The 16,844-nt window shown below is 43.9% G+C and overlaps 1 protein-coding gene across 1 annotated transcript in view; it reads left to right on the plus strand.

Moving 5' to 3' along the window:
- Nucleotides 1–450: 450 nt before the first annotated feature.
- The window catches only part of tnpo1 (transportin 1), a 171,377-nt gene continuing 154,983 nt past the window's right edge, over nt 451–16,844 (plus strand). The window contains exon 1 of the mRNA XM_080189242.1: nt 451–500. Coding sequence (XP_080045368.1) covers nt 492–500 — 9 coding nt within the window. The 5' untranslated portion in view covers nt 451–491. The remainder of the gene's footprint in view (nt 501–16,844) is intronic.

Below are 16,844 nucleotides of genomic sequence, written 5' to 3' on the forward strand. Positions count from 1 at the left end.
TGTGTCAGGGTGAACCTGCTTCTTCACTTTGCAGGTGTAGATGGAGTAACTCTCCTTCCTGGTCCCCCTCACCGCTTTTCGTTGGCGGCTTCTTCTGGGCTTTTTTAGCGTCCTTCTTGGGAGCTTGGACTTTCTTTTCGTCGGGCATGGTGCATGCAGACTGCAGGCACAGAATAACCTGGGCCTTGACCACTCTGCGGCTGGATAGCTCCGCGGTGAGAAAGCCATCCTTTCCACCATGCTGGATGAAGCGCGTCCATTCTTAGCAGGCCAAAGATGCCATCCTCCACAGCGGGTACCGAGCTTCCTTCAGTGGGGCCGTTGTTGCCATGGAGATTTTTTTTAAACCAGGCGCTGGGTTCCGTTGTCATGGTGACCGTCAGGGCACTCGTTGACCAATCAGGTGGATGGTTGATTGCACGTGACCCTCCCGTCGTTGGGCGCCATTTGAGGGGCGTGGATGTGTTTGTGCGGTTACACCGGACACTGTGATGGTTTGGGTAGGTGTGTGTTTGCGGTTATTACCGGACACTGTGATGGTTTGGGTAGGTGTGTGTGTGTGTTTTTGTTAAATCAATCTTCACTGTGTGCCGCAAGGTCTCCTCTTTCAGTGACTACCGTAAAAATGTGTAAGGTAGTAGTTAGATTAGGCGAAGAACGAGGGGAGAGGCTTTGGTTGAAATGGTGCACAGTGCGGCCAGCAGGTCATTGCGACCTCGCTGTTGAAGCTGCCTTTCTCCATCGCGCTTTACTTAAAAAATATTATCAACAGGCTTGAAGTGGGGCTTTGGGAGGTGCACGCCCGACATCTTTATCTCATGCAGTATTTTAACTGGTGGCCATTTATACGCATCTGAGAAGCCAGCGTGGTGGATCCGCATGTTGGAGTTTGACAGGGGTCCGGGAGAGACCGTTTGACGTTTTTTATGTTTCGAAAAAAACAGCCAGCGCCGCGACCTCCCGACAGAAATGCAGATAGAGAAGGGTTGTGTTAGGAGGGTGTTGTATAATTGACCTAGTGGGAAATGTAGTGGAAGAACATTATCCAATTTCTCTTGGATTCGAAGTCTTGGTGAAAAGCTTTTCTTCTGGTAGTGGCTAATTTCTACAGCAATCGTAAACCGCATCGGTCTGATTTAGATCTGTTGCTTTTTTTTCGCGAAGTCCCTAGCCGGATTTTAGTAGAATCTTCCCAATCTTCGTACACTCTAAGGAGGCTGCCGGGGTGGTCTAAAACGTGCGGATCTCTAACGATTATACTTGACTGTCATAAGGCTATTACGAAATGCTTACCAATTCACAACAATGATTGACTGAGCTTGAGTTGAAGGTCAAGTAGTCAAACTTGCAGATGATGCCATACTGGAAGGGAAGATTGAAACTGACGAAGTGACTGAAATTACACAGTTGTGAAAATATAAATAAAAACAGGAGTAGGAACCATTTGATTTTTCAAACATGCTCTACCGTTCAATAAAATTTATGGCTGTTCTGCTTTAATCAAAGAATCCCTGCAGTGCAAAAAGAGGCCACGATCCCACCCAGGTGCTATCCCTGTAACTCCATATATTTACCCTGCTAGTTCCCCTGACACTGAGCCAATTTACCATGGCGAATCCACCTAACCAGTGCATTTTAGGAGTGTGGGGGAAAACTGAAGCACCTGGAGGAAACCCATGCAGACATGGGGAGAATATGCAAATTTCAGAGTCACCTGAAGCTGGAATTTAACCAGGTACCTGGTACTATGAGTCAGCAGTGCTATCTGTTGTGTTGTCCTGCCTACCAAATCCACCACCCTGCTCTTTGCCCATACCCCTTTTTCCTTGGTATCCAATCATCTGTCAAACTCTATCCTATCACTGAGCATATTTATGACATTCCCAACCCTTTAAATGAAGAGATTCCTGCTTGGCTCAATTCTAAATGGCCCCCCTCTACCGCGGCTACGTTCGCGGCCAGGTGTCCCTGGAGAGGGAGCACATGGTGTCCGCGGGCACAGTTGAGGCCTTCTGGATAGCAAGAGTTTTTATAAATATATAAAAAGGAAGAGGCTGGCTAGGGTGAACGTTGGTCCCTTAGAGGATGAGAAAGGGGACCTAGTGGTAGGGGATGGGGATATGGCTAAGGTATTGAATAACTTTTTTGTTTCTGTCTTCACGGAGGAGGACGTGAATAATTTGCCGGGTGTTAGCGATGGAAAGGTGGTAGGACTGGAGGGTCTTAATGACATTACTGTTACTAGAGAGGTGGTGCGCGACAGACTGGAGGGGCTGATTGTGGACAAGTCCCCAGGACCGGATGGAATGCATCCGAGGGTTCTGAAAGAAATGGCGGAGGTTATAGTGGATGCCTTGGTGGTTATTTTCCAGACGTCGCTGGATTCCGGGGAAGTGCCGGAAGATTGGAAAACGGCTAATGTTACGCCGTTGTTTAAGAAGGGTGCCAGGCAAAAGGCGGGGAATTATAGGCCGGTTAGTTTAACGTCTGTGGTAGGTAAAATGTTAGAATCCGTCATTAAGGAGGAAATTGCGAGGCATCTTGAAGGGAATTGCTTGATAGGGCAGACGCAACACGGTTTCATTAAAGGGAAGTCGTGTCTGACAAATTTACTGGAGTTCTATGAGGATGTGTCTAGGGCGGTGGATAGAGGAGAGCCGGTGGATGTGGTCTTTCTGGATTTTCAGAAGGCGTTTGATAAGGTACCTCACGAGGTTACTGCAGAAGGTCAGAGGACATGGAGTTGGGGGTAGGGTGTTAGCGTGGATAGAGGATTGGTTGTCAAATAGGAGGCAGAGAGTGGGGGTCAACGGGTGCTATTCGGATTGGCGGTTGGTGACTAGTGGGGTGCCCCAGGGGTCGGTGCTGGGGCCTCAGCTATTTACCATTTATATAGATGATCTGGAGGAGGGAACCGAGTGTAGGGTGTCGAAATTTGCTGATGACACCAAGATTGGGGGAAAGGCAAATTGTGCGGAGGGTGTGGAGAGTCTGCAGAAGGATCTAGATAGGCTGGGCGAATGGGCCAGGAAATGGCAAATGGAATTTAATGTTGGCAAGTGTGAGGTTGTCCACTTTGGTAGGAAGAATGGTAGGAAGGACTATTACTTACGTGGCGAAAAACTGCAGCAGGCGACGGTGCAGAGGGACCTCGGGGTCCTTGTGCATGAGTCGCAAAAACCCAGCCTGCAGGTGCAGCAGGTGGTCAGGAAGGCGAATGGGATGCTGGCCTTCATAGCGAGGGGGATTGAATATAAAAGTAGGGAGGTCTTGCTGCAGCTGTATAGGGCATTGGTGAGGCCGCAGCTGGAGTACTGTGTGCAGTTTTGGGCGCCGCACCTGCGCAAGGATGTTTTGGCCTTGGAGGGAGTGCAGAGGAGGTTTACTAGGCTGATACCGGAGTTGAGGGGGTTGAGCTATGAGGAGAGGCTGAATAAACTGGGCTTGTACTCGTTAGAGTTTAGAAGAATGAGGGGAGATCTCATTGAGACGTATAAGATGATGAATGGGATGGATAGGATAGAGGTGGAGAGACTCTTCCCGCTCAAAAAAGACAGTAGGACTAGGGGGCACAGCCTCAAGATAAAGGGGGGGCGGTTTAGAACGGAGTTGAGGAGGAACTTCTTCACTCAAAGGGTGGTGAATATCTGGAATTCTCTGCCCGTTGAAGTGGTGGAGGCTGCCTCGCTAAATATTTTTAAGAAGCGGGTTGATGGGTTTTTGATAAGAGAGGGAATTAAGGGTTATGGGGAGAGGGGCGGGAAAGTGGAACTGAGCCACGACAGATCAGCCATGATCTTATTGAATGGCGGGGCAGGCTCGAAGGGCCAGATGGCCTACTCCTGCTCCTATTTCTTATGTTCTTATGTGCCCGTTGGGCACTGCAGGGGCTGAGGTGCCTTATAGACCCCGACAATTACATTTTGATTTGATGTGTCTTAAGTTTCCTTTGTACTTTTTGTTCCTGTTTGGGCCATTCCCCCTCCTTTTGGGGAGCCGCCCCCTTTTTCTTTGTCCGAATGTAGTTTGAGTTTGTTTACTTGATTGACCCGAAAGACTGACCCAATATTCTAAGACTCTGACCTCTCGACTAGACTCCCCAGCCAGGTGAAACATCCCATCCCCCTCAAAATTTTATATGTTCTAATGCGATCACCTCTAATTCTTCTTGCGCTTGGGAATTTAGACCGATCTGTGTAATCTTTCCTCATAGCATTTGCTTTCCTAATTGCTTGCTGTATCTGCTGGTTAATTTCATGATTCACGTCTCCTATTTTTCCTACGTAGAGGATAACTACACACTTGATGTTATATTCCATCTGCCATTTTCTTGCCCAGTCACTTACCCTGTCTATTACCCTGTGTTACCTTTTTGCATTCCCCTCATTACCTAGTTTACCACTGAACTTTGTATCATCATTGAACTTGGATGCATTACACTAGGTTTGCTTAAGTAAGTTATTCTTATAGATTGTAAATAGTTGAGACTGATCTTTGTGGTAGCTGACTACTTACAGCTTGCCAATCTGAAAATGACCTGTTCATTCCTTCTGTTTTCTGTTAGTCAATGATCAATCCGTGCTGATATACTGCCCACGATTGGCGAAGCCCTAGGTTGTAGGTAACCACCCTATGTGAGGTATCTGTGTTTGCTTCTTGGAAATCCAAATACATTGCATTTACTGGTTTCACCTGTACTTACTTGCTGGTTACAGCCATAAAAGTACCTAAACAGATTTGTCAAATATGATTTTCCTTTTATAAATACAAATTGACCAATCACATTTCCCTGTATATCATCAAATTCCTAATAATAGATTCTTGCATTTTTCTCCACTATTGAAGTGCGGTTGAACGCAAAATCATGGCTGACAGTCTGATGCAGCAGAGTTTTCCCTGGTGTCTTGGACAATGTTTATCCCACAAGTAATGCTATGAAATAGATGATCTGGTCATTATCACATTGCAGCTTGTGAGAACTTACTGTTTGGAAATTGGCTGCAGTGTTTCCTACATTAGAGCATAGACTACAATTCAGAAACATTTAATGGACTGTAAAATGCTTTGTGATGTTGGGTGCACATGAAAGGCACATACAAATGTATGTTTTTTTAGTACCATAAATTTCTCCAAGACTTATTATATTCATTTCTTTAGTTTCTCATTCTCATCAGATTTTTAGTTTCCTACAATTTCTGGAATTGTTTTGTTATCTGTCTTGAAGATGGATGTAAAATATTTTGTATAATATCTCTGCCATTTCCTTATTTTTTTGATTGTGTTTTCCTACCTTTGCTTATAAGGGACCTCCATTTACTTTTGCTAATCTTTCTTTATATGACTATAAATGCTTTTTATATCTCTTGCCAGTTTACTCTCAATTTCTTGGTTGTCCTTGGCTGAGCTCTAAATCTTCAGGCTTGGTATTCTTTTTGATTTCTTAATCATCTTCAATTGAATACAATCCTTAGCTTAATTACAAATCAAAATACTGCAGATGCTGGAAACATGAAATGAAAACAAAAAGTGCTGGAAGTACTCAGCAGGTCAGGCAACATCTTTGGAGTCTAGTGATCCAGAGGTTCATGCTAATGCTGACGTATCCAACCACAGCAGCTGGAGGAGGGCATGCCAGGAGTAGTACCTCAAAATAAAGCATCAACCTGGTGAAGGTACAGGACAGAACTACTTGCATGCTAAACAATAGAAGTAGTAACTGATAGGCAGAGCTAAACAATCCCACAACCAATGGCTCAGGTCTAAGCTCAGTAAGAAGTCTCACAACACCAGATTAAAGTCCAACAGGTTTATTTGGTAGCAACAGCCACCAGTTTTCGGGCCTCTGACCCTTTGTCAGGTGTGTGGAGAGAACTCTCCTGACGAAGGGTCAGAGGCCTGTAAGCTGGTGGTTTGTGCTACCAAATAAACATATTGGACTTTAACCTAGTGTTGTGAGACTTCTTACTGTGTTTATCCCCATCCAATGTCAGCATCTCCACATCAGGTCTAAGCTCTGCAGTCCTGCCACATCGAGTTGTGAATGGTAATGAAGAATTAAACAACTAACCAGAGGAGGGGGCTCCAAAAATATCTCCATTGCCAATGATGGGGAAGTCCAGCATTTCAGTGCATAATACAAGGCTGAAGCATTTGCAGCCACCCTAAACCAGAATTGCGGAGTGAATGACCCAACACTTCCTTTTGATTTCCCCAGCATCGCAGATACCAACCTTCATGTTTCATTATGGTATCAAGAAATAGTTGAAAGTAATGGATATAATTTTGGAGCTCAGTCCTGGGGCATCATTGCAGGAATTCCTCAGGGTAATGCCTTGTCTCAACTCCATGCAGACGGTCACCTGGAATCGAACCTGGGTCCCTGGAGCTATGAGGCAGCAGTGCAAACAGCTCTGCTGCCCATCTTTTCCAGAATTTTTTTTTCTCTCACCTATTGTCATCAACCTGGACAAGCCAATGCCTCATTATGCATCTTTGCCTGATGGTGTGGGTGTGTATTATGTAATATATAATGGCAGTAATTATGTTCAATTTTTTACTTGTAAAGCAAAACTAGGGTGAGAATTTTGCTCTTAACCCAATATGGACTTGGATAAACTGGTGTGACAGGATGCATTACTTGACTGCTGAAATAGAATATATAATAAGAATTGGGCCTGGATTTTCATCAGAGGCAGATAACAGGAGTCAGAAAATTTCCTACCCCTCTGTCTGTCTTAAGCAAAGTGCCTGCAAAGGCAGGATTATCATTTGGGTTGTATGAGTGTGAAAGCCAACTAGAGTGAAGCCAACTGCCCCTGGAAACAGCAGCAACTGTGGCTGCTACTGAGCTGTGCGCTGAGGCGGGCTGGTAAAAAGGACTGAGAGGGTTTGATTTATTTAATATTAGACTCTCTAGCCCTCAATCCCATACCCCATCCATGCCAACTGATGTCCTTCCATTCACACACACACACACACACACACACACACACACACACACACACACACCCCCCCCCCCCCCCCCCCCCCCAAACCACGGACCCACCTCCCACCCCCTCATGAGCTCTTGTACGCGCCAATAAACCTTTCACTAACAATGGCATGTGTGGAAAAGTTTTTAAAAAGTAATTCATGATTTTCTTATAAAGAACTTCTTTTTCAACAGCTCTATAAATCCGTAAATTATCCAGACATTTAAAGAATCAAGAACAAGCTACACTTGACACTACTTTATCTTGTGTCAATAACCATTGTGTAATTGACACAAGAGAAAGAGTTATTACGTGGTGTTTCCTTTGGATGCAGCAGTTTCAATAGATGAATGGATATCTAGGTGTTCAGCCAATGTCTCATTATGCATCTTTGCCTGATGCTGTGGGTGTGTATTATGTAATATATAATGACAGTAATTATGTACAATTTTTTATTTGTAGAGCAAAACTAGGGTGAGAGTTTTGCAGTTCATATTGGGTTGACTTGAATAAACATAGTGAATGTGGTCAAAATGGGGAATGATTTTTAAAGTTCATCCAGGACTGCCTTCTGGATTAATATGTCTCTAATCCTACAAGAAAAGAAGCAGTGTGTGATTTAGTTCTATGAATAGTTAAAAAGATTAAATTTAATAAAGAATAGGGCTCACAACACAGGTTGAATGCAAAAGTAAAAGATAAAAAAAAATTTAAAATAGTGTTGGAATAGAAATGGGGCAATATTCATAGAAATCATAGAAACTCTCCAGTACAGAAAGAGGCCATTCGGCCCATCGAGTCTGCACCAACCACAATCCCACCCAGGCCCTACTCTCATATCCCTACATATTTTACCCACTAATCTTTCTAACCTACGCACCTCAGGACACAAAAGGGGCAATTTTAGCATGGCCGAACAACCTAACCTGCACATCTTTGGACTGTGGGAGGAAACCAGAGTACCCAGAGGAAACCCACACAGACACGAGAATGTGCAAACTCCACACAGGCAGTGACCCAAGCGGTCCCTGGAGCTGTGAAGCAGCAATGCTAACCACTGTGCTACCATGCCGCCCTTCAGTAAGATTAGAGAGTTGGTTCAAATTAATTGGACAAGAAACTTAGCAAGGAGAATGGCAGGTCAGGAGTCAAGAACTTGTGAAAGATTACACATTACTTCAGGTGGAAAAAAAATACATAAAGGACAGTCCACTCAATTTCGTTGTTTAAGGCAACTCCATGAGTGTATAAAGGAAGATGACTCGGGAGGGGCCAATCAACTCAGCCTGAAGACATTGCTGCAGGGCTCTTTCATGACTGTATCCTAAGGCCCAACTATCTTTTGCTTTGCCAGTAACCTTTTCATCAAACTGTTGTAAGTGGGAATGTTTACTTATGGCACAGTTTTTAGTTCCCTTCAGAGCGCCTCAAAATGAAGTAACGTGTTCCCACCTGCATGAAAACGTGGACACCATTCAGGCTTGGACAGATCAATAGCAATTAATATTTGTTTGCATGGAATACTGACCGCTTGCTTAGATGAGTGCAGATCCAGCAATACTCAAGAAGCTCAGCACCATCTAGGGCAAAGCAGCATTCATTTGATCGTCATCCTGTCCAACATGTTAATATTCACTGTTCCACCAGTGGTTCACTCTGTCTGCTATATCTACCATCTGGAAAATATCCTGCAGGAAATTACCAAGGACTTTTAGGTCATGCATTTGGGAGGTGTTTTCTAACTGCCTTAAAAAGCAAGGGCAAGAAGCACATTAGAAAACCACCACCTACAAGTTCTCTTCCAAGTTCTACATCATCCTAATTTAGAAATATATTACCATTCCTTCATTGTTGGCTCAAAATCCTAGAACTCCCTGCCTAATGGGTTGCAGTAGTTCAAGAACGCAACTTGCCACCCATCACCTTTCTTTGTTTTCAGTCATGCTTATTATGATCATTGACTAGACCTCAAACTTTTGGTAAGATTCAGTTAGGAACCAATAACGTTTTGTTTATATTGGACAGTTTTAGGTTTAAGATGTTTACTGGGAGTTTGAAGCCTTAAAATTTCATGAGTTTTGAACAAACAATAAAACAAACTTCACTCCCCAGGGTCAGAAAAATGAAACAATTTACAATATCTTGTACTCTAATATGTAGGGCAAATTCAAGATACGTGTGAATTAACAAGTAAACTGTGCTCGATCTGACTGCAGCTGAACGTTGGTGATCATTTAAAGAATCTTCTAAGGATTGCAAAATCCAAAAGAGATTTTTAAACATTTAAATACTTTCGAATTCTGGCAGTTCCTGCCCCTTTCCACATAATCCCTATGTTCGCTGAGACACCAAAAATCTGATTATCCCAGCCTCTATGGAATATTCATACCCCTCTGGGGTAGAGGATTCCAAAGATTCACAACCCTTTGAGTGAAGTAATTTCTCCGCGCCTCAATCCTGACTGATCAGTCCATTATCCTGAAACGGTGCCCTCCATGTTTTAGACTTGCTGATCAGTGGAAGCAAGCTCTCAGCTTCCACTTTATCAAAGCTGTTCAGAATGTTGTAGGCTTCAATGAGATAACCACTCATTCTTCTAAACTCCAGAAAACTCTTTTCTTAGTCTTTCATTGTAGAACAATCCCCTCAGTCCAGTGTTCACTTAGTGTACCTTCGCTGTATCTTCTCCAATGTGAGTAGATCCTTTCTGAAATAAGAACATAAGAATTAGGAGAAGGAGTAGGCCATCTAGCCCTTCGAGCCTGCTCCGCCATATAATAAGATCATGGCTGATCTGAAGTGGATCATTTCCACTTTCCCGCTTTCTCCCCATAACCCTTAATTACCCTGTCTATCAGAAACCTATCTACCTGTGACTTAAATGTATTTAGCGAGGTAGCCTCCACCACTTCAACGGGCAGAGAATTCCCGAGATTCACCACCCTTTGAGTGACGAAGTTCCTCCTCAACTCCGATCTAAGGGGAACCCCCCCCTTATCTTGAGGCTGTCCCCTCCAGTCCTGCTATCCTTTCTAAGTGGGAAGAATCTCTCTACCTCTACCCTATCTATTCCCTTCATTATCTTATACGTCTCTATAAGATCCCCCTCAGCCTTCTAAACTCCGAGTACAGACCCGGTCTATTTCGTCTCTCTTCATTGGCTAACCCCCTCATCTCTGGTATTAGCCTAGTGAACCTTCTCTGCACTCCCTCCAAGGCCAATATATCCTTCCGCAAGTGCGGTGACCAAAACTGCACACAGTACTCCAGCTGCAGCCTCACCAGTACCCTGTACAGTTGCAGCAAGACCTCCCTACTTTTATATTCTATCCCCCTCGCTATAAAGGCCAGCATCCCATTCGCCTTCTTGATCACCTGCTGCAGCTGCAGACTGGGTTTTTGCGATTCGTGCACAAGGACCCCCAGGTCCCTCTGCACCGTAGCATGCTGCAGCTTTTTGCCTTTTAAATAATAATCCCTCCTACTATTATTTCTGCCAAAGTGAATAACCTCACACTTGCTAACATTATACTCCATCTGCCTGGTCCTCGTTCACTCGCTCAGCCTCTGCAGACTCTCCACACCCTCCACGCAATTTGCTTTTCCACTCATCTTCGTGTCAAAAGCAAATTTCGTCACCCTCCACTCAGCCCCCTCCTACAGATCATCTATGTAAATGGTAAACAGTTGAGGCCCCAGCGCCAATCCCTGCGGCACTCCACTAGTCACCAACTGCCAACCAAAATAGCACCCATTGATTCCAACTCTCTGCTTCCCATTAGACAGCCAGCCCTCTATCCGTGCTAACACCTTATCCCCATCTCCGTGCACCCTAACCTTCTGCAGCAACCTTTTGTGAGGCACCTTATCAAATGCCTTTTGGAAATCTAAAAGCACCACATCCACCGGTTCCCCTCTGTCTACCGCACTAGTCACGTCCTCATAGAAATCCAATAAATTCGTCAAACATGACTTCCCCTTAACGAATCCGTGCTGGGTCTGCTCGATCAAACCATTCTTTTCTAGGTGCCTAGCTATTTCTTCTTTGACAGATTCTAGCATTTTTCCAACTACAGATGTTAAACTAACCGGCCTATAATTCCCTGCCTTTTGTCTGCTACCTTTTTTAAACAATGGCGTAACATTAGCCATTTTCCAATCTTCTGGCACTTCCCCAGAGTCCAGCGAATTTTGATAAAAATTACTAAGGCATCCGCTATCACCTCTGCCATTTCTTTCAGAACCCTGGGATGCATTCCATCCGGTCCCAGGGACTTGTCTACCTTCAGTCCTGTTAGTCTGTCAAGCGCTACCTCTCTAGTGACAGTAATCGCATTAAGGCCCTCATCTCCTACCATCCTTCTATCTTTAATATCCGGCAAACTATTTGTGTCCTCTTTTGTGAAGACCGAGGCAAAAAACTTATTTAAAGCCTCAGCCATTTCCTCATCGCCCACTACTAAATCCCCCCTCTCATCCTCCAAGGGTCCAACATTCACTCTAGCCAGCCTCCTCTTTATATATTTGTAAAAACTTTTACTGTCTTTTTTATATTTAGTGCTAGTTTAGCTTCATAGTCTATCTTTCCTTTCTTTATCACCTTCTTAGTCATTCTTTGTTGATTTTTAAACCTTTCCCAATATTCTAATCGCCCACTATTTTTTGCCACTCTGAACACATCAGCTTTTAATTTAATACTCTCCTTTATTTCCTTTGATAACCACAGCTGGTTATCCCTTCTCCTACATTCCTCCTTTACCATCGGAATATATTTCTGCTGCGTACCGAAAAAGATCTCCTTAAAAATCCTCCACTGTTCCTCAGCCGTCCTACCAACCAATCTGCACCCCCAATCTACATTCGCCAATTCCTCTCTCATCCCATCGTATTCCTCTCTGTTCAAACAGAGGACACAGGTTTGGGACCCTACTTTCTCATCCTCCATCTGCATCAGAAATTCAGTCATACTATGATCACTTGTCCCAAGAGGATCCCTCACAAAAAGATCCCTAATTCTACCTGCCTCGTTACACAGCACCAGATCTAAGATAGCTCGCTCCCTCGTAGGTTCCGTTACATACTGTTTAAGGAAACTATCCCGACAGCATTCCAAGAACTCTTCCTCAAGCCCACTGTGTCCGACTTGGGTCATCCAGTCAATATGCAGATTAAAATCCCCCATAATTATCACCATTCTGTTTGTGCACGCATCAGTTATTTGCTTGTTTATAGCCCACCCCACCTCAAAGTTATTATTTGGGGGCCTATAGACCACACCCATCATCATCTTCCTCCCCTTACTATTCCTTATCTCCACCCACAACGATTCCACGTTTTGCTCTTTGGAGCCTATATCTTCCCTTGCTACCACCCTGATATTATCCTTAATTAACAGAGCTACCCCACCCCATTTTTCCTCCTGTCTATCCTTCCTAAACACCTGATACCCCTGGACATTCAGCTCCCAGTCCCTGTCACCCTGCAACCACGTTTCCATAATGGCCATTAGATCATGTCCATTTGTGCTGATTTGCGCCATCAGCTCACTCACTTTGTTCTGAATGCTTTGTGCATTTAGGTTATACCAGCCCTTATCTGGACCTTATTTGTAGAAACGCTACTAACCTCTTTCATGCCCCCTACTCCTTTTTATTAGCGGAACATCCTCAACATTTACCTGCATACGTATCCTCTCCTTTACTTTAGATTTTGTAATTTCCACCACCGCCACCCCCATTAGTTTAAAGCCCTATCTACAGTCCAAGTTATACGATTCGCCAGGACTCTGGTCCCGGCACGATTCAAACGAAGACCATCCCATCTGAACAGGTCTCATCTGTCCCAATACTGGTGCCAATGCCCCATAAATTCAAACCCATTCCTCCCACACCAATCCCTGAGCCACACATTCATCTCCTTAATCCTATTTACCCTGTGCCAATTTGCACATGGTTCAGGTAGTAATCCACAGATAACCACCTGGTTGGTTCTGCTTTTTAATTTGGTTCCCAGAATATCGTACTCCCTCTGCAGATCCTTAGTTCCTATTTTGCCTATGTCGTTGGCACCCACATGAACCATGACGACTGGATTCTCACCCTCCCACTCCAGATTCTTCTGCAGCCCAGATGAGTTATCCTGGACCCGAGCTCCAGGCAGGCAACACACCCTTCGGTATTCTTTATCCTCGTCACAAAGGACAGTGTCTATGCCCCTAACCCCCAGTTACCACTACGTTCCTCTTTACTTCTTCTGCTTTGACCTCTGTCTGCACCACTGTACCGTGGGCAGTTTGCTCGTCCAAATTGCAGCCCTCATTCTTGTCCACACTGGGAGTAAGAACCTCAAACCTGTAGATGTGAAGACCAGATGGATGTACACTATTTCCAGATTTGGCCTCATCAAAATTCTGTACAATTATATCAAAACTTCTTTATTGTTGTACTCCAATCTCCTTGCATGAAATTTGTCTTCCTAATTGCTTGCTGAACCTAGATGTTATCTTTTACATTCCTTGCAAGAGCATGCTGAAGTTTATTTGAACATCAACACTTTGCACATATTTTGAAAGATGTTCTGCCTTTCTATTCTTCCAAACAAAGTGAATAATCCCTCATTTCCCTCAATTATACTCAATCATATTCAATCTACCATCTTGTTGCTCACTCATTTAACCTATCTACATCCCTTTGCAGTCGGTCTATGCCCTTCCCACAGCTTAGCTTTCCACCTAGCTTCGTATCATCAGCAAACTTAATACATCACGCTCTGTCTCTTCATGTAAGTCAATATAGATTCTAAAAAGCTGAAGCCCCAGACCGATCCTTGCTGCAGTCAATTATTCGTTTCTTATCAACTGGAAAAAGCCTTGCTTATGCCCACTCTCTGCCTACTATCCATAAACCAATTCATAAGAACATAAGAAATAGGAGCAGGAGTAGGCCATCTAGCCCCTCGAGCCTGCCCCGCCATTCAATAAGATCATGGCTGATCTGTCGTGGCTCAGTTCCACATTCCCGCCCTCTCCCCATAACCCTTAATCCCCTTGCTTATCAAAAACCCATCAACCTGCGTCTTAAAAATATTTAGCGAGGCAGCCTCCACCACTTCAACGGGCAGAGAATTCCAGAGATTCACCACCCTTTGAGTGAAGAAGTTCCTCCTCAACTCTGTTCTAAACTGCTCCCCCCCCCCCACTTTTATCTTGAGGCTGTGCCCTCTAGTCCTACTGTCCTTTGAGCGGAAAGAGTCTCTCCACCTCTATCCTAACCATCCCATTCATCATCTTATATGTCTCAATGCGATCTCCCCTCATTCTTCTAAACTCTAACGAGTACAAGCCTAGTTTATTCAGCCTCTCCTCATAGTTCAACCCCCTCAACTCCGGTATCAGCCTAGTAAACCTCCTCTGCACTCCCTCCAAGGCCAAAATATCCTTGCGTAAGTGCGGCGGCCAAAACTGCACACAGTACTCCAGCTGCGGCCTCACCAGTGCCCTATACAGCTGCAGCAAGACCTCCCTACTTTTTATATTCAATCCCCCTCGCTATGAAGGCCAGCATCCCATTCGCCTTCCTGACCACCTGCTGCACCTGCAGGCTGGGTTTTTGCGACTCATGCACAAGGACCCTGAGGTCCCTCTGCACCGTCGCATGCTGCAGTTTTTCGCCATGTAAGTAATAGTCCTTCCTACCATTATTCCTACCAAAGTGGACAACCTCACATTTGCCAACATTAAATTCCATTTGCCAGTTCCTGGCCCATTCGCCCAGCCTATCTAGATCCTTCTGCAGACTCTCCACACCCTCCGCGCAATTTGCCATTCCACCAATCTTGGTGTCATCAGCAAATTTCGACACCACACACTCGGTTCCTTCCTCCAGATCATCTATATAAATGGTAAATAGCTGAGGCCCCAGCACCGACCCCTGGGGCACTCCACTAGTCACCAACCGCCAATCCGAATAGCACCCATTGACCCCCACTCTCTGCCTCCTATTTGACAGCCAATCCTCTATCCACGCTAACACCCTACCCCCAACTCCCTGCCCCCTGATCTTCTGTGACAACCTCTTGTGAGGCACCTTATCAAACACCTTCTGAAAATCAAGAAACACCACATCCACCGGCTCTCCTCTATCGACCGCCCTAGACACATCCTCATAGAACTCCAATAAATTTGTCAGACACGACTTCCCCTTAACAAAACCGTGCTGTGTCTGCTCTATCAAACAAATTCTCTATCCATGTTAAGATATTACTGCATGAGCCCTTCCTTATCTTGCCAGTTAATCTTCTGTGTGGCGCCTTATCACATGCCATGCCATTAATGCTACATCTACTGCTTCCTCTTTATCTATCATGCTACTTGCATTCTCAAAATACTTTGTCAAAATTTGTCAAACAGAATTTCCCTTTGGTGAAACCATGTTGACTTGTTCTAATCACACTATGCTTTTAAGTGCATTATTGAGACTTTTTCTTGAAAAATTCCAGCACTTTTCCAACGACTGATGTGAGGTGAGATGGCCTGTAGTTCACTGTTTTCTTTCTTCCTCTTTTTCAAAAAGCAGTATAACATTTGCCAACTTGTAATCTAATGGGACCATTCCTGAAACATAGGAATTTTGGAAAATCATTGCCAGCGTATTTGTTATCTCTGCAACTATCTATTTTAGAATCCTATGGTGTGGACTAGAGAGTTGGTGGATTTTAGTCCTTTAAATTTTCCAATTTTTAAAAAAAATAGTTTCCTCACTTTATAGCTCCTAGTTTGTCTGGTATGCCCCCTGTCTGGTATGAAATTTGTGTCTTCTACTGTGAGGACAAACATAAAATATTTGTTTAATGTCTCTGCCATTTCTTCATTCCACATGATATGTTTTATATTTTTTGGCTATTTTACTCTGTTTATTTCCCTTTTAATATCCCTTTTTATTAACTTCTTGGTTGCTCTGCTGGTTTTTAAAACACCACCATCTTAGTATTGTTTTTTGCAACGTAAGTCCTCCTCTTAACCTAAAGCTATTCTTAACTTCCTGTATGAGTCACAGATGGACATGTTTTTTTTCAATAAAACGTATTTTAATTAAACGTATTAAGTTGTTTCTTTGAATCACTCTTATTTATCTCCATACCTTTTTAAAGCTTTTTATCCAATTAACATAACCGTGGACCACTTCTATCCTCATACCTATGTATCGTGGTGGCACATGGTTAGTACTGCAGCTTTACAGTGCCAGGAACCCCAGGTTCAATTCCTGGCATGGGTCACTATCTGTGGGAAGTCTGCACATTCTTCCTATGTCTGCGTGGGTTTACAAGTACTTCGGTTTCTTCTCACAGTCCGAAAGACATGCTGGCTAGGTGCGTTGGCCATCCTAACTTCTACCTCCGTGCACCTAAACAGGCACCAAAGTGTGGTGACTGGGGGTTTTCACAGTAACTTCATTACAGTGTTAGTGTAAGCCTTCTTCTGACATCAATAAATAAACTTAAATAAAGCCATAACATTAAGATTCTTTGATTTTAGTATGTCACACTCAAACTTAATATGGAATTCAGTGGTACTATGATCACTAACTCCCAATGGATCTTTTAGAACAATGTTACTAATTAATCCTCCTTCATTACACCATACTAGATCTAAGATAAATTCCTCTGCGTATTCCAAAAAATTGCCATGGAAACATTCTATAAACTCATCTTCCAGGCCATTCTTGCTAAACCAATAATTTTAATATAGAGCAAAGTGCGCACAGTTATTACATTTTCTTTGTTTCAAGCTCCAATAACGTAGTTTGTGTGGTGTGTCTGATCACAGTTGGCCTTTTGGTTCATGTCGACTGTATACTTAATAAGAGCGTTACAGCA

The sequence above is a fragment of the Carcharhinus amblyrhynchos genome, chromosome 5 (assembly GCF_965287045.1).
Source record: "Carcharhinus amblyrhynchos chromosome 5, sCarAmb.v2.hapA, whole genome shotgun sequence".
Lineage (NCBI taxonomy): Eukaryota > Metazoa > Chordata > Chondrichthyes > Carcharhiniformes > Carcharhinidae > Carcharhinus > Carcharhinus amblyrhynchos.